At 39.5% G+C, this 18464-nt stretch overlaps 1 protein-coding gene across 1 annotated transcript in view; it reads right to left on the bottom strand.

The window, feature by feature from the left end:
• Window positions 1-426: 426 nt before the first annotated feature.
• ptpro (protein tyrosine phosphatase receptor type O) overlaps window positions 427-18464 on the bottom strand; it is a 67368-nt gene continuing 49330 nt past the window's right edge. The window contains 11 exon segments of the mRNA XM_038708356.1: window positions 427-5295; window positions 7241-7365; window positions 8635-8708; window positions 8711-8769; window positions 9614-9768; window positions 9883-10005; window positions 13048-13182; window positions 13835-13911; window positions 14081-14171; window positions 15192-15273; window positions 15985-16020. Of these exon segments, the coding sequence (XP_038564284.1) occupies window positions 7261-7365; window positions 8635-8708; window positions 8711-8769; window positions 9614-9768; window positions 9883-10005; window positions 13048-13182; window positions 13835-13911; window positions 14081-14171; window positions 15192-15273; window positions 15985-16020 (937 nt within the window). The 3' untranslated portion in view covers window positions 427-5295; window positions 7241-7260.

Here is an 18464-nt window from a genome sequence, read left to right as displayed (position 1 = left end):
TTTTTTTTATTGTAAAATGTCAGAAAGGTTAAACAAAATTTGTGCTCTTATCCAATTATAGGATTGTAACAAATACATTTAGAATTTTAGATTTTTATTTTATTCAAATATTACTGAGTGCTGTTTAAATATGACTGGTGGACTGAAACAGATATTTAAGCTATTTTATCAGATTGTGTTCAAAATAAACAAAATAAATTTGTAAAGTTTTGTCGTTTTTTTTGTTTTTTTTTTATGTAAACCAACCACAATTTAAATTGCTTTATTAGATATTCAGATCATTCAGGCCTCAAATAATAAATATAAATAAAAGTGTTTCTGGTGTCAGTAATTAAACTCAGGAATCACGTCGTAGGAGAACACACAGCTCTCGATTCAAAGGACATTTTTGTAGTTTATACGTAGAAAGTGAAACGACGACAAAAGTAACTGCAACATTTTATTGTTCCAACACACACACACATTAAAACTGTGACGATGATCCGTGTTCCAGATCATCCCTCAAATTTTAAGTGACACTATGCACAAGAATGGCACCAATGACGTACAAGTTTGACTGGACACACGCTAAGCAAGAGAAAGAATTGTAGAAGAGTGTACAGTGCTGAGCTTTCAGATATTGTCTGCAGGTTGTCATCAGTTTTTTCTTTTGGAAATCTTTGACAGTCGTGATCGAGTCTCTCCGAGTCCACGCAACGCTTTTCCCAAGCAGCCGAGTCTCCGAACGTCCAGCTGCTCGTGTCGATGCTGAAGCCCCAAAAACCGAACTGTCGCAGCGACGAGAGGACTTATCTTCTGGCTCAGGTAACGATGATTCACATATACGACAACCTTTTTAAAAAAGAAACCTCTAAAGCAACACTTCCACAAGAATTACTTTGTAATGACGAGTAGAAACAGAATAGTTAAGCAGTAGTAGTAGTATGTACAGTACATTTGATATCTAATAGTGAAATGTAACTATTTCAGATTGAGTGGCGACCAAAGTACCGAACAGACTTCAGGTGTTTGAACCACAAGGCCACAATGACGAGTCATTTTACAAGTAAACACTGAAGCGTCCAACAGCCTTTTCACACATTCGTTCAATTCCGTTTACAAATTAGAAACAAGGTGAAGTCAAAATAACAACCACCACTAAGAAGCAGCTTTTCATCTCATTTTGGTACTTGAGGTCTGTTTCAATTATTTGGTTTTTTTAGAACCGTTTTAAAGGGAGAATTTGAACCAAAAGGCCACAATGACAAATTATTTAGCAAATCGACAGTGACGTGTCAAATGGCTTTTCTTTCAATTAAATATTTAGGGTGCCATACCAAATATTTTAAATTCTAATACATTTGGATATTTCTACGCCAAATGTTTTGACAAATATTTTTGGTATTCGTGAGCACTGGAACACTTTTGGGACCAACACCAAACTTTGGGTTTATAACATCTAGCTTTTGAAGTGTCCAATGGCATTTTAACAAAAATTGTGGTCAAAACATTTCAAAACAGAGTCAGTATCGCCTCGTCCTTAAATTACTTCATAACACATTTTAGAGGCTAAATTATCTTTTGGGATTAAACCAAATTTTTCCAAAATGTCCAATTTGTGGCGCTGCACTGGATTTTGGAACTATTTTAGATATTTCTGGAATTTATCCAACAATAATATGCGTGCTGAATTTTAATATTTGTGAGGATTTACTGTTTCAGTTATAACATAAAAGTGCTGTGCAGAAATTTGATAACATATTTTAGGGACGATACCAAAAAGTGCAATAACAGATTTGGGCTTTTCTAATATATCGACATATTTCATTTTTGACCATTTATTTGCAAGTTGTTATCAAAATAATACACATTCAGAAGTGGCTTTTTCTTGAATTATTTGTAAGCAGAGCTGTGTTGAAGCCCACTTGTTTGATCAGACATTTGCATTTGAGAAGTTTAATTAAAACTAAATGTTACTTGTTAAAAAAAACGGAAAAAAGTTTATTTAAACTCTGCAAACTCAGCCTTACTTTGTTGAGTATAAACTTGATCCACAAAAAACGTTTTATTTAGCACATTTGGAAAAACGTTTCAAGTGAAATGTGGGTATTTAAACTTAAAATAAGTGTTGCTATGAATGTATAAATAAAGTTATGTCCTAGTTATTGGATCTTTCTAATGTGAAAAGAAAAGCGGCTCTTAACTCTCGGTTGTTATTTTGACAGCATCCTATAAAACTTTGAAAGAAGTCGGCCACTGTCGTCTGTTCAGTTAACATTCTCTACAGTCATCACGGATGTGAGAAATAAATGTGGACTTGTCTTTTGCCCTTCAAGTCAAATGTTCAGTAGAAAGATGAAGAAAAACTAACTAAATTATTGGAAGTTGATCTGATGCTGATGGTTCAGAAAACGGCCTCATAACAATTTTCTGTACAGTTGTCGTGTGTTTAAGACAGAGATGTGCAGTCGGCCTGATCCACGGTCAAAGCTTCAGGCCCCGAAACAACTAAAGGGTTAAAGCATAATTCAGGTATTTTCAAACCTGGGCCCTGTTTTCACATATTGTGGTGTTGAAATGACTCGTATGGACAGGAAGTTTTGAGTCTGCGCAGTAGATGCTTCAGCCGGCAGCTGAACCGGCTGCAAGGTATTCCTTCCTGTCAAAATGGCGTCCACAGAAAGTGAGAGGAGTTTCCTCTCCTCACCAAATCTGACTCACGTTTCCACCGGCGTCGTCCTGCAGCAAGTCGCCTCTCACGAGATTTCAGAGCGAGACTTTCCTGTTAAAAACGAAGGGGGTCACCGGGAGTCCCTCACAGGGATCCTTCGCCTGATGTTGTCAGACACCTGGTGTTGCAGTCTGAGCCCGTCAGCGGCAACGAGAAGCCGGTTCAGCTGCCGGCTGAAACATCTACTGCGCAGATCCAAGACTTTCTGTACCTACGAGTCATTTCCACACCAACACGTGTGAAAACAGGGCCCAGGTTTTATAAATCCAAAAAACGACTCTTTAACACACTGATTTTGTTAGAACAGCCAAATGTCCTTGTAGCTTTTTGGCGGTGGTCTCCCCAAACGAACACAAGACAAACAGGTTTAAGTGGAAGTCAGATCTGCCATTTATAACCTTGGGCAGAGCCGCACCACGTTTTGGGCACATAACAAAACATCATAAATTTAGGCAGAGCTTAATAATTTTGATTAAAACTAATTGTAGGAGCGCAAACCCACAATTTTACATACATTTAGTGTTTGTTAAACAAAATTTGGGAATTAAAACAAAGGCTTACAATCTTTTGGGGCATGATGCCAAATCTTGGGGTTGTAACATAATTTGGGGTCAACGATCACAAGAGTGCGATACCAACATTTTCATATTCGTGGTAACCAAATTGTGGCACTGAAGTAAAAACTTGAACTTTAATACTACATTTTTCCTGCACGACATAACTTGCTATACAAATTGGGGGGTGTTATCCAACATCTTGGTTTGGGAGTGCTATCCCAACAGAACATCTAAAAAAATTTAAAACCCCAAATTTGAGAGTTCTCATTTAATCACACATATTGGGATTGTGACAGATCTTGTTGGAGCTTCACCAAAGTTTAATATTTCTTCAGGTTAAAATGTTTTATCCTTTCACTTTGTACAGTATTTATTTATTTCATGAAAAATAGCTGCAGCTTTATAATTGGTTGGATTAAAGATATTGAAGTTGCCCTGGATATATGTTTCTATCATTCCCCAAATTCAGCAACATAAAGGGAAACAACTTGATGTCAGGTCTTGATATAATATCTTGGTGGTTTTGGCAGTTCAACTGTCTGAGTAATCGTCTCTCTCCTGTCTTCAGATACTGTCAGATCCATTTCTCTGCTGTTTGTTTCCAAACAGGATTGTTGCAGCCGATTAGATCACAAACCTTTAGAGGGTAAAAAACCTCTCCGCTAGTCTAAAATTAATCTACGTCTTCAGAGCGAGGTCCTTCCGTTAAAAAGAGCCCACGGGACGGTACAGTTCGTCCTCGACAGTCAGAAACTCTTTCCCTTCTTCTGTCAGCAGGTCAGGCAGCTCAGGCAGCTCGGAGGCCTCAGTGCAAATACAAACTACAGCTCTACAACCACAGTCTCTAGCGTCTAAACTGGCCTCAACGCGCCCGACAGCGACGGGGCGGCAGCATGAGGCACTCGTGTTTTCACAGAAAGCCGTTGTTCCCTTCAGCTGTTTTTGTGCCCTTTTTTAGTTCTTGTGCGGACCCAGCAAACATTCGCACGAGTAATAAAAAGTCGAGCAGCATCGATACTAAAATACCTTTTTCTGATAAAACACTTCGAGGCTGAGAACCGGAACGATGGGTCTGCAGCAGAAATGGTCCAAATGATGTTCTGACCAGGCGACGCGACCACGTTTGTGTTTAATTTTATATTCGCCAATTTAGTTTGACAGCGTCTTCAACCAGGACAGAAACATAATGTTTGGAAAGCTCCAATCACGATTAATGTTTTGTGTTCGATTAAAAAAAAAAAATCATCAAGTTTTAAAAATCCGTTCAACATCCCGACGTGTGAACTTTTGTGCTCATTCTCCAGAACTTGATCCTTCGTCGAATGCTTGCTGGGTTCTTCCAGTGAACGTTGTCTGTGCAGCAGTCCTGGCAGTTGGTTAGCACGTTACAGCAGGAGGTGTTTTTAATCACGTTAAGAGTTCGGCGTGTTTGGCAGTGTGACGTTGCAATCTACCGCCTACGACTCCCGACGTCGCAAAAAGCCAGGAAAGCTGCACTCTGCGGGGAAGGTGAACACTTAACGATGCAAATAAAACCAAAAACAAATGATGTATGACTTTCGAAGCGGAGGAAGAGGCCAGTGTGCTCGCTGTTTGGTTTTTTTTTTTTTTTTTTCCAGCTACTCCTGAGATTAAATAAAATGAAAAACTGCTGACTCGGCTCCACAGACTCGTCGTCTCGCGTCGTCAGAACGAGGACGGACACAGTGTAGACATCCAATCACAGGACGGAGCTCGTTAACGCCCCTCCGACTCCTCCGACCCCACGTTGACATGAAGCAGTCCAGTTCAGAGGGCAGGGTTGTGGTTCAACATGTTGGTCAGTCAGTGAAAGGCTCCTTAAGGCAAAACTCCATCCCACGCTTTAACACCAATTCAAACAAAAAACTGGGTTTTTTTCCCCCTTCTTCCGCCTGTGTCGTCGAGATGTTCTGCTGTTTTTGTTTTCTGATTTTACTGATGATGAAGCAGATCTTCTTCTGCAGAGAATGGATGCCTGAAGCACAGGAGGTTGGGTGTGTTCGCAGCCTGCAAGACAAGGAGAAGGGACATTTAATTATCAGCTCTGTTCTAATGGGCTTAAAACTGAGAGAACGGATGAAGTTTTTGTTTGTTGCTCTGCAGGTTTCAAAGAAACCCCAACTGAACATTTTGTGACAGTCATCTGGTCATTTCACGTTTTATCAGAGCCGTGAACGCGACTGCTGGCCAGCGGGAAAGGAAAGGTAGTTTGGCTTATAATGAACAGCTGTGCACAGTCGCTGACTGACTCTGTTCACACGTTTCTTTCAGAGATTCAGGTGTTCGAGTTGAACCATTTCTCTTTGAACTGATTTAGTTTGATCAACTTTCCTGTGTGAGAGCTTTGTTTTGCTTTTGAAACTGAACAAAGTGTGAATTTACCACGAGGACTGACTATTTTTGTTTGATATAAGTTACAGGAGGAGTTCACTTCACAGAAATGTGAGACTTCTGCCTGATTAACTTTGCTAACAGCCAAACATCAAGCAAGAGCAACAACAACAACACCACACAGCGAGCAGCTGATAAGTTATTACCGACCGGTCCCACAGACAGAAGTCCAGCTCGCCATCGGTCTCAACAAGTAAAGTCTGATATTTACTCATGTCCGGTCTCTTGCTCACTTCCTCCTCCTCTGCCACGATATCACGTGCGTTCGAAATGACGGTGGCTGACTTTTGCCGACCTATCCTGTCTAACGTGAGCTGCAGGGGCGGGGTGTAAATACGGCGCCGTCAAGTCGGACCCAATCTACCTGCGTGAGCTACTGTGAGCTGAGATCAACGACTGATCTCGCGGCATTTACGAAGAAAAATGACACGAGATCAGGCAAAGGTGGTTCCAACTTTGTGCAGCTGGAGAAAAGCAATTGCAGCCGCCAGACTCAGTGTCTGCAGCCGCGAGGTTTTAATGTCATGTGACATGGTGGCGTTTTGGAGCGTCAAACGCACCTCTTAATACTGAAGATACCAACGTCGTTATAAATGTCCTGCCCGGGACTCCAGTGCTAAATAGCGCAGTAGCTGGTGATGACAGACAAAAGGAAGCTGTTATTTTAAGATAAATACATAATGTTAATGCTAAACAGGGGGAGTTAGAAAGTGAAGTCTAAGCTTTACGTGTCAGCAACCAAAGTTTCTATTTAAATTATATTTAGCATTAAAGCAACTTGTTGTGATTTTATCAGCTTTAAAAATTGTTCTGATGCTACTCTAACTTCTAGCAGGGCGAGTGGCGTCTGTCGTTGAGCAAAAGAAACTTTCAGAAGAGACTCTGGCGTGCTTGACTCACCTCTGTAAAAGCCGACAGTAAACGCTTGATTGGATTGACTTCCTCAGGGAAATGAAAATAAGCGTCTGTAGGTTTATGAATGCGGATCAAACGCCGGGACGCAAACGCACACTGCAGCTCACGCTTTACTGTGAGCACGTGCAAAAGTGTCCTTCAGTTTGTTTAACGAGGGAGGAAAAAAAACATCTGCAGTGTGTCGGGATCGATCATAGAACTCCCGCACAGTACCGACTGAGCTAAACGTGCACACGGGTAATGAAATAATTTGACTTTGTTCTGGCCCGACATGTAACGGCCTGAAAGACTTATTTTCCGACCCCTGCTTCACAACATCAGTTCGACTAAGCAGCAGCAAAAAGTTTAGAAGGTACAATGTGAGTTTCTTACATAACGTGGCGTTAGCTACATGCAGAGGTGAAGAGACCGACGAGGACGCTAAGCAGAGAGTGACCAAGCCAGAGGCTGCCGGACGTAAGAGCTGACCTTCTTCCTGTAGGACGAGCCGGTGATGTCGTTGTGTCATCAGCTGACTTTATATTAAATACTCTTCTAATCTGTGCGGCGAATATTAATTCTTTAAAAACCCATTAGTGAACAAACTGGACCGAAAGTCGAGACACAAACATGGAATGTTGCTTCTGTTCGTGTGTGTCCGACTCACGTCTGGAGGAGGCGCCATCATTATGTCTTGCTGGCGTTCTCGTAGATGACATCAGAGGTGATGGACTGCTGCTTCTTCTTCTGCCACATCAACATAACGCACTGATGGATGAACACGTACTGCTCCTGGAGAGAAGAAACACTTATATCTGTGAGCTGAACGCACCATTGGACCAATCAGAGACGGCGTGTGAGAGGAACTGTTTCAGGTTCGTTTTAAGGGCGTTTTCAAACCTGCGCGGTTTCGTCTGGTTGAATCAAGAGGTTTGTTTTCAGTACAATCTGTGACATCATATGTGGACTAAAACAACCCTCCGACCCAACCACAAGGCGAACAGCTGTCGTAACAAGGTGTGCTTTGCATCCTGGGATACGAATGAGAAAACATTTGTCATCTGCCCAAATATCAGGAAGCCAACCTGGACTAGCTTCTTGATATTTGGGCTTCTTCCCCTGGTTATCAAAGGACGGTAACCGGACTTGGTTAAAGATACTCGAAGACGTTTCGTCTTTCATCTGAGATTTTAACCTTCCTTGGATAACTAACTCTCTCCGGTCCCTGAGACGCATCTAACCAATCAGATGAGAGGATGGTCTCACCAGGCTTTTACTGAGGCACTTTTGTTCTCTCGAATTTTCTTCGATGTGAAAAGAAACCGAAGTTCAACCCCTGATTCAGACCAGAAGGAACCAGCTACAGGTGCCTAAGGAAGGTTCAGATCAAGGGCAACCGGACCGGATTGAAGATACTCGAAGATGTTTCGTTCCTTATCCAAAAGACTTCTTCGGTTCTGACTGGCTGGTAGGGAAACTCAGCTAATTAACCTCTGTTTTGTTTCATCAAGATGGTCGATACTGCTGGTTCGTTAGGGCTCCTGGCTGTTGACCATCCAAAGTCTGAAAAACCATTGTTGGCATCTTCACCTGAGGCCAAAAGTGCTTCCTGGACTTCCTCAAACGAGGAAAAGGTAAACTGCTGAGTCTTGACTCGAGGAGTTGGCCTTTCTGTGTTGAGCCATGAATCTGAGACCTCCTCCCCTGTTAAGTGACGGTTTCTCAACCCGGGTGTAATTGCAAGGTGAAGATGCAAACGATGGTCGTTCAGACTTGGGCTCAGGAGTCTCCAACGATCATAAAGGCTGTAGTTACAACATCCAGACGCAGTAACGAACCTGCAGTACTGATCATCTTGACAAAACAAAAGAGAGGTTAACTAGCCGAGTTTCCCTACCAGCCAGTCAGAACTGAATCAGCGTCTTCGAGTATCTTTGCCCGGGTCGCCCTTGATTTGAACCTTCCTTGGGTCACTACGACCTGAATGACTGAGAACCTTCACAGACCTCAGCTACAGGTGTGAAAACGCCCTCAAAGTATTCTGGCACGATGAGATCTCACCTCGGTCTGGACCATCGACAGACGGTGTGAACGCATCTCGGACACCATCCCCAGGATATCTGCAAACTCGTGCTCCGGATGTGCTGCATCAGACGGTCCAGAGCGATGAAGGTCCCCGTCCTGCCGACTCCAGCACTGAGCGCACACAGAAAAGCTCTGCTGTTAGTGTCCGAACCACGACGCCGGCCGCAGCCAGAGTGAAATGGATGACATAATGCACATTACATCATCTAATTGCATTTTTATGGCTGAGATGAGATTTCGTCTTCCTGCTCTGTGAGTCTGATCTGTGCAAATAAAAATGCTGAATAACAACCAAGATGAACTTACAGCATTTATTAAAAGTGAACCTCACAACTTCTATGTAATGTTTCAGATTCACGTGCATAAATTAAATAATTTGACTATTTAATTTGTGTCCTAAAATGGCCACCGTACAGAAGATTTCTGTTTTCTTTCAATTTTGACTTTGTTCCAGCGCCACCTCTGACGAGCTAACGTGTTCACCTCACTAGTTCAGGGCTGCAGCTAACGATTATTTTCTCAATTCAGTCATCGCTAAGTTGTTTGGTCTATAAAATGTCAGAAACATGTCGATCAGTGTTTCCCAAAGCCAAAAATATTCAGTTTAAAGTCACAGAGGAGGAAATAAACCAGAAAATATTCGCATTTAAAAAGCTGGAATCAGAGAATTTGGAAGGTTTTTTCTTGAAAAATTACTCTATTTTTAAAATAGTTGGTGATTCATTTAATAGTTGACAACTAATTTATAAATTGAGTAAAGCTGCCTCTTCATTCTGAAGCCATACGTTTTGTTTTCTGATGTGTAAAAACATCACAACGGGTCCACGGGCCTCTTGCATGAACTTATTTACGGAGCTCACCAATCCCCAAAAGATGACTTTAAAAAAATAATATCCAGATTTATTTTCTCGGGACTGCGTGAGCTCCGTACGATACTTCAGAATCCCGTCCTGACCTGCAGTGGACTATAACGGGGTCTTTGGTCCTGTTGGCCTGCTGGCGGACGATGTGCACGAACTGCAGGATGCTTTCGATGGCGTTGACCGTGGGGACGCCGTGATCCGGCCACGAGGTGTAGTTGAGGTGGAGGACTTCCTGAGTCTCGTCGGCCTGCAGGGGGAGGCAAAGACCGGGTCTTACAGGAAACACATGTACGGTGTGTTTTATTTTAGAGCAGCTTGGAGGACCTGCAGCTTTCACCCTGAGGTTGAACTGGTTACTCACATATCCCAGTCTGAACGTCCTGGTGGTCCACTCCGGAGACTCTGTTTCAGAGAGCATCTCCACGCTGATCTCTCCGTACATCACAGGCTCGTCTGTGAACGGCCAGTAGTGATCACACTTCACCTGGAAACACACGACACGCGTTTAATTCTAAGGCCGGGTGATACGGCCAAAAATGTGGTCACGATAAAAAATATCATTTATCAGGATAAACGTCAAATCATTATTTCTTTCCAGTTTAAAGGCGGATTTTTGCTCCTGAGTGAAAGTTAATTGTGGTTTTAAACTTTTCTTTCTGGTCAGAACAAACACTCGATGCCAAACAGTGGATCCCTTCACAAATCTGAGGCAGAACATTCAGAACTATGATGAAAAAATCCGTTTTCAACAAATATGCACAAGTAAAATTTTGTTTCAAGGCCTTCTCCTCAACAAAATCAATCTCTTAATAGAAAAATGAAGTGTTGATTCGTTTGTGATTCTAGCTTTATCAGCATAAATCTAAAACAACAATATTGCAAAGCTACAAATAAATTACAAAAAAATTCATTTTATACAGTTCACTAAATAAAACAAATAAAAGTAAAAGTGTGTGTTAAAAATGATTTAAAAATAAAAAATATTTTTTTTTTTAAATAATAATAATAATAATAAATATATATTAAACTGTTTGTGGGAAAAATAAAAAAAACAATTAAATAAAATGGTAAAAGTTTGTGTGTTTTAAAAACTAACTAAAAATAAAATAAAATTATTGAACATTTGTTATTTTGCTATTGAGGGAAATTTTATCACGTAAATTATCATTATTGTTTTATTTTCCAGCCCACTCTGAGATCAGCAGATATGTTTATTAATCAGACATTTAAAGCTGCATTAGTAGTTTTGTCCACTCGGGGGCAGCAGAACAAGCTGACATATTTATTTGTCTATCATGTGATCAAACAGCTGATCAGGAAAACAGGTTTTAAAATGTAAACCAGGAGCTGAGAGAGGCTGAAAACGTGACATTTCTCTGTGAGAGCTTCTTTTATTTTACTGTGACTTGATTTATCATGATAATAAAACTAAAATGCATTAGACAAAAATCAGAAATCTTCTGTACAACCTAAATGAAACATCTGAGTAGGTGACACTACAGTTACTCAGGCACTGTACTTCCATTTTATGCTGCTTTCTGCTTCTACTGCGCTACATCTCAGAGGAAACTGTGTTTATCTGTCAGCTTTAGGAAGTATTATTAACACACTAGATATCAGTGAGTAACCACAGTGGTGCACAAGTTCACTTCCTTAAGTACTGTATTCAAGTACAAATTTGAGGTACCTTGACTTTCCTTTATGTTCCTTTCATGCCACTTTCTACTTCTACTCCACCACATCTCTTTACTTTACTACATTTATCTGACAGCTGATGTGTTGTTATAAATTAAACTCCCAACACTTTACACCAGTACAGCTGAAACGATTCACTGCTTGACCGAAAATTTATTGGCAAGTATTTTGATTGTTTTAGTCGTTTTCCCTGTAAAACATCTGATGGTTTCAGCGTCTCTCATGAAGATTTGCTGCTTCTCCTCTGAGTGACTAATAACTGTAATGTTTGTTAGAAACATTGAGGTTTGGACTCAACGAGCGTTGTGAAGGAGTCACTTTGGGCTCTGGCTCACTGTGACGGCAGAATCTTTACAAACCAATCAATCAATTTAATGATCCAGAATGAAAAGAATCATCAGCTGCAGTCTGAAACTGAACGGTTCAGAATGAGCTGCAGTTCAACATTAATGAGGAGGAATCTGAGGAGATATTACAGCACAACAGCGACATTTTGATTATACTCACATATGGCTGCTCGCTTTTGGCAAAAAATTGATTATTGATTTACTTTGTTAACATTGTTTAAAGTTTTGTGAACTCTTAAATTTATGATAAACTTCTTTTGTAAACTATTTACTCACTATTGCAGCTCTGAAGGAAAATGGCTCCACTTAATAACTGATTGACAAACGAACAGTAGATTAGTTGTTAGGAGCTCGATATAAATGATGCAGCAGTGTTCCTGCATGCAGTTACCTCAAACTGCAGCGAGAACTTGTAGGCCGAGTCTTTGCTCATGTCTTTGAAGTAGGCGTCAAAGTCGTCCAGGGCAATTAAACAATAATGATAATTATCGCAATATAATTTTCCTCAATAACAAAAAAAACAAATGTTCAATAAATATTTGATTGAATTCATTTAAATCACAAACAAATTAGCAGTTAATATTTCTATTAGAATATTTATTTTGTTGAGGAGAAGGGTCTGAAAAAAGATTTACTAATCATATCTGTTGAAAAAAAGATTTTATCACAATAGTTTTGAATGTTCTCCCTCAGACTTGTGAAGTGATTCACTATCAATTGTTTGTCACGTTCTGATCATAAAGAAAACATTTTTGGCCGTATCGCCCAGCCCTACTTTGACCGAAGGAACACTTTCAATGCAGAACTTGTTGTAACAGAAAACGTTTACAGTGTGGTATTAGTACTTTTGTTTAAGGGTCTGAATTCTTCTTCCACCACTGCGAACAACTCTGATGCCAAATATAAAGTCATTAAAACGAGCTCCAGCTATGGCGAGCCGTTTCAACATACTACTCGCTATTTAAAGCTACTCGTACTTACTGGATTTATTAGTCACTGGTAACTATAACTAGTGACTAATTGCGCATGTTTGCCATCCACCGGGCTCTGCAGTTCAGATATCAGCTTTTCATTAGTTACTAGAATCTAAGAATCGAGCACTAGTATCTAATCAGTTGTTACTAGTCAAACTCCACCTTTACAGCTGCTTCAATACTTTATTGTGTTCTTTGATGTTAATACTTCTGTACGTTCAAGTTAAACACTGAATGAGGTTTTTCACTGGGTAGTATTACAGCTTTGACTCAGTACTTCTTCCACTGCTGATATGGCTCCTTTATTTCATTTTAAGGCTTTTATTCTGTCTTTGGATTCCTTGAACCCCAACAAATGTTTCCAATAAATTTTCTGCCAATAAATTGATTAGGCGACTCATTGTTTGAGCTGTACGAACTAATTATGAGTTTAATTTATAACAAAATATTTTTATAAACTATAAATGTACTTCTTTACTTTGCAGCACAGAAAGCAGAAATGAAACTCACCCTCCGCCGCTCGTTGCACTGAGTCAACATGACGATGATCGGAGACTTCTGCTGCAGAACCATCTTCCAGAAGTCATTACGGGTTTCGGGCAGCGGGCCCTGAGTGGCGATGTACTCTTTAGCATGTTTATATCCCTGAAGACCAAACACACACTTTCACTGTCACACACAGATAACATTGGTCAATAAAACACAGCAAGATTTAACGATGGAAAACGAAGCAGCTGGAGTTCAGGCGAGACGCTGCAGCTGAATAGGAATAAATATTTAATTAACAGATATCACCATGAAACTTTCCTAGTCGATTGCTCAAATTAAGACTATATTTTTTTGTATTACAGGTTTTCTGAAATTGTATGTTTAAATATGAAAACAGCTTGTAAAGACATGTATTTTTAAAATTCTACACATTTTCAGTGAAAATCAATATTTACAGAGCCAATCAGATATGAGCAACAGCATGTCACACAGGCTGAGCCAAAGTGTCGCATCTCAGCCAATCAGGTTGTCAGAAACGCCTCTGTATTTTCACGATTGGTTTCTGGTACAAAGGAAAAGACCATATTTGGATCAGACAGTGTTGTGCAAGAGAGAGCGACAAACTGTAGTGAAATAATCTACCACATGTGTATTTAGCATTTTTTTCTTCCACAAGTCAGAAAGGAAACATGGTGTGGAAGCAAAATCTCGACCAAAGTTGACCAGTGCACGATGAAACGATGTTTCTGCCTTAATTATTCAACACTGACTGAAATCATCCTTCAGTCGTCGGTCGGCTGTAACTCACAGGGATGTAGTTGGCGTTGATGTAGTCTGAACCTTCGTCGTTGTGCATCGAGATCAGCTTCACCCGACTGAAGTCGTCTGGAGGGAGACATTTAGAGAGTCAAAGGCCGCCACAGTTACAGCGACATGAACAACGCTGACGCAGACAAACTGAACAAAACCAGCTTCATGTTGTGTTTTAAAAAGCCCGATGTGAATACTGAGGTTCTCCTCTTTCAGCCATGATGCTTCGCTGTCGGTGACTCACAGGGGAGGATGTTGGTGTATCTGTTCTTCGGCCTGTTGACGGGCAGGTCTGCTGCATCATGGGAAAGATCCAGCCCGACGCTCTTCAGCTCCTGAAAACATTCAACATGTCAGACAATCTGCAGAGCTTCATCAGGCCCAGTCAGAGAAACTGCAGCCCTGTACTGATAACTGTGTGTAAATATTTGCTAAATACCTTTATATTTATCTTCTGTACTGTGAACTAGATTCTTTTTTTTTTTTAAATATCTATTTTTAGATTACAACTATTTTAGTTTACTCTATTTGACTTCCACTGTGCGCTATATTCGACACACGTGGCTCAGGGCGTTGTTTCATACGACAATAAAAGATACTTGAGCTCAAGTTCCACTAACGGTCTTTTCTAGCTTGTTTGTAAATATAAATGTTTATAGTTCTTCTGTAAATCTAAGTAGTTCAAGTGTATGAAAACCTTAAATAGTAGAAAAGTAAAGTTGAAAACAATGTTTACATCACCAAAACAGACATCTAAAATTAACAATTAAATGAAGTTTTGTTCATTATTTCACTGTAGGCTCACCTGATGCCCAGCTGCTCTGTCTTCCTTTATTATATATAATATAGTAATAAAGCTTCTGAGGGTGTATTAACAGGCTGTTCCAAGGTGCTTTCTGTAGAAAAGTGTTTAAATGCTTTATTTAAATCCACTAATGCAGAATAACCAAAGCAGGTAAAGACAAAGTTTAGGTGAGAAAAACTGAGAAATAATGTAAATTTCAGAGAGAAACTATTTTCAGGGGTCAAATAATGAGTTAAAAAGTTTTAAAACGTTTGAGCGGTATAGAGGAAGATAAAAAGCATTTTTTGTTGCTGTTTAACCTTCCTCTCTTGTTTTTCAGGTTCAATTCGTGGCCTTTGTTTTTCGGGAAGTCTAGGGTTTAATATTGTTTAAAGTTTTGTGATACTTATCTCTTAAATTTATGATAAACTTCTTTTGTAAACTATTTACTCACTATTGCAGCTCTGAAGGAAAATGGCTCCACTTAATAACTGATTGACAAACGAACAGTAGATTAGTTGTTTATGGAGCTCGATATAAATGATGCAGCAGTGTTCCTGCATGCAGTTACCTCAAACTGCAGCGAGAACTTGTAGGCCGAGTCTTTGCTCATGTCTTTGAAGTAGGCGTCGAAGTCGTCCAGCTGCACAGGACTGCAACGAGACAGCAACATGTCAGAACACACAGATATAAACATGACGCAGGTTAAAATTCACTACTTCACAAATCATATTCATACCATTGTTTTTAACTCCACAGTGGATGAAATATCTCACAAATGTCCACTTTTATACACGAAATATCATAATCTAAACAACAGATTTCCTTTTAAATTTACAGACAGTTTTATTTGTAATGACACCGTGAACCTTCCTGTTATCTTTTAAATTCACATATATACGATGAGCACTCGCTGCTGTCGATTTAAAAAATGAAAAATGTTAGAAATGTGACTTCTGCTCCTGACCCTGAGGGGATTTAAAGAGATTTAACAGAAAGGCATTATCCATTTGACCCTTTAACCTCTCCAGTGGGGACCAAAGTGTATTGTGTTTTTATACACAGTCTTGTATTTACATGCATTATCGTCAAATCCCTGTATATATACATCCGTATGTCCCCCTCACTCTGTCTGGGGTCGAGTTTCGTCCTGACTGAATGTTAAAAATTCTGCTGTTGGTTCAGTTTCACTTTAATCTGCTGGATTAAACAGTTTGGATGTTCTCGGTTTCTGGCTGAAGGCTGTTATTAGTGCGTTGGCAGCACACACACACAACATAAATAAATAAATAAATAAAATAAAGAAATAAAAACACAGGCAGATGAAGCACACAGACTGAGAGCCACATGTTTAGTCTTGTTACCTTGTTAGCTTCCGTTTCTTTAAAGCTGTCTTGCTCCTATAAAATACAAACATGTCAGTTTCCCGTGATAACTGACAACCATCCTACAGTGAAACTACATTATATATTACATTATACTACATTATAGTAATACTACTTAACTGTTCACAACCTTTAGATGTGCAGGCATTAGGGTTTGACCAACAAAGACTCTACTGATGGTGATTTGTTTAAATTCAACATAAAAGTAAATTCTTTAAAATTAATTTGATGATTGGCACCATGTCCATGGCTGCAGATATTAAGATGAAATCACTTCAAATCAAATTAAAATGTAAATTTCCATTTCTGTGGGCATTATGTATGCACAGAAACAAAAACATATATTCATTTGTAAATTATAAAACATTTTAACTGTAAATTGCAAACTTAGATTTCATTTATGACCCAATTTCAGACCTGGCAGAATTCTTTCGAAATTAAAATCAGGACTAAAATCTTAGACACTGCTTAGTATCATGGCCAAGTTCAAGATGTTTGTCAATTGGAAAATGTAAAAAGCAAAATAAACTCATATTGAGCTTTGTTACGACTATTATGTAAATATTAAGCTCAGAGGTCACTGTAAAACATTTGCAAATACAGTTTTCATTTTGGGAGTAATTGCGGATTTTTTAAACATAAAATTGAAAATAAATCTAAAGTTTTAGTTTAGTTTAGACAGTGAAATTTCAATTTGATAAAAATGATTTCATTTGAACATTGGTAGCCATCAACTTCCATAAAAAGAAGCCAGTCCATCGGTCGAACCCTAGTAAACAGAACTTTAGCGTGATCTTCTCAATATCATGCTCGTGATTATTAATCTCAAACAAACTGTTTCCTGTTTTATGGAGACACCTTCATATCAAACATGCAGCCATTTAACATTTAAAATACTTCTACACTTCATGCTTCTCTGTTTGCATTCCAAGATTCACTCTCTGATTGCGTTACATCTCCCCAAATCCCCAAAACCTCCTCTCATATTTCCAGATTGGGGGGGGTTCAGTAACACAGTCAGCCAGTTTATCTTTAACCAGCAGCATGCACTATAACATCTGTGTCTAACAGGATATACGGGAGACAACTAAAAGCAGCACTACATACTGAGAGTCTACTTCTTAAGTGAAAATCAACAAAAAGAGAAAGACAAGTCAGCATGCAGACACCAAACATGGAGCAAAGCCGTAGTTAGCGCCAACAGTTAGCATCATGCTACAGATGAGAGTACAGCTACAGACTGAGAGTTCAACCACAGACACAGCATTGCAAGACAAAGTTCAGACAAATCCTCTTCTTGTTTCCCCGTTAATCAAACTGGAGTTTAATAGGATTTTTAATTTCAAAATGCAGCTTTCAAGTGTTAAAGTCTGGTGATATTCTATATTTTTTATTTGTCCTTAAATCCCATGTTTCTGATGTCTCTTCTTCCTCTGAGCCACAGGAACTATTAAACCCATCGGTGAGCCTCGCTTCTGCACTGGGTCACATGATCATCATTACCATGAACACACACACTGTAGTTTATTCTGACTCTGTCCCACAAACACCGTCCTGCTGCCCCAAATACTCACTAGAGAACATTTTTACAAGTGAATGAAGAACAACAAGGGCCCTAAGAGGGATCCTTGTGGATCACCAGATTTCATGTTAAGAGAAAACAAATTAATTTCTTGGTAGATGATATAACTCCAAGGAATTGTATTGAAGTGGCTCCTACCTCAAGTACACTATTCATATAATTACAGATACATTTGATTTTTGATTTAGGAGACATCGAATTTCTTGGAGCACTGGCATAAATCTGATGTCCTACAAGGCTCAATTTCAGTGACCTTGTAGTTATTTGTCGCCATGAATGAATTGCCTTAAGTCCAATTTATACTTCTGCGTTGGTGTCTGTCGCTCTGCAGTTGTTACGTTTGGCGGTGGGGTTTCTATGCTCCACTTTGTTGAGCTTCAACAACTTCTTCGTTGGTGTAGGCTACTACCCAGTGTCCAGTACGGCAAAGGCGTACCTACAGCATCTAATATGCTATTTGCAGACAACATGAGATGCCACTTTACAAAGATATGGTAGGTCACATTTGTGCACTAAGAATAAGGGCCCTAAAATAGATCCTTGTGGAACATCAGATTTAATATTAAGAGAAGTTGAGTAAATTCTTTGGTAGGTAACAAACTGACTTTTACGTACTAAAAATAAAAATTTTAAGAAATCTCTTCTATGTCTGATATTGTGTTCAGTGTGTAAAGCTACGTGCTAAATATAAGCCATATTTTTAAAAAGGGTAAATTATTCAGTAACACAAACATAATTTAGTGCGGACATTGAGCATGCATCTTATTTTTGAGCTAAATATTACATCCCAGTGAACAGCTGCTTCTGTAGGGAGCATGTAAATAGAGCAGGGCACAGTATAGCACCTTGAAATACACCATGTCACGTAAATGCATTG

Source organism: Micropterus salmoides, unplaced genomic scaffold (genome assembly GCF_014851395.1).
Source record: "Micropterus salmoides isolate LMB-PRFRI ecotype aquatic unplaced genomic scaffold, ASM1485139v1 Ms_hic_scaffold_9, whole genome shotgun sequence".
NCBI classification, from domain to species: Eukaryota; Metazoa; Chordata; class Actinopteri; order Centrarchiformes; family Centrarchidae; genus Micropterus; species Micropterus salmoides.
The sequence above is the reverse complement of the archived record's forward strand: the minus strand, read 5'-3'. Positions and strand labels throughout refer to the sequence as shown.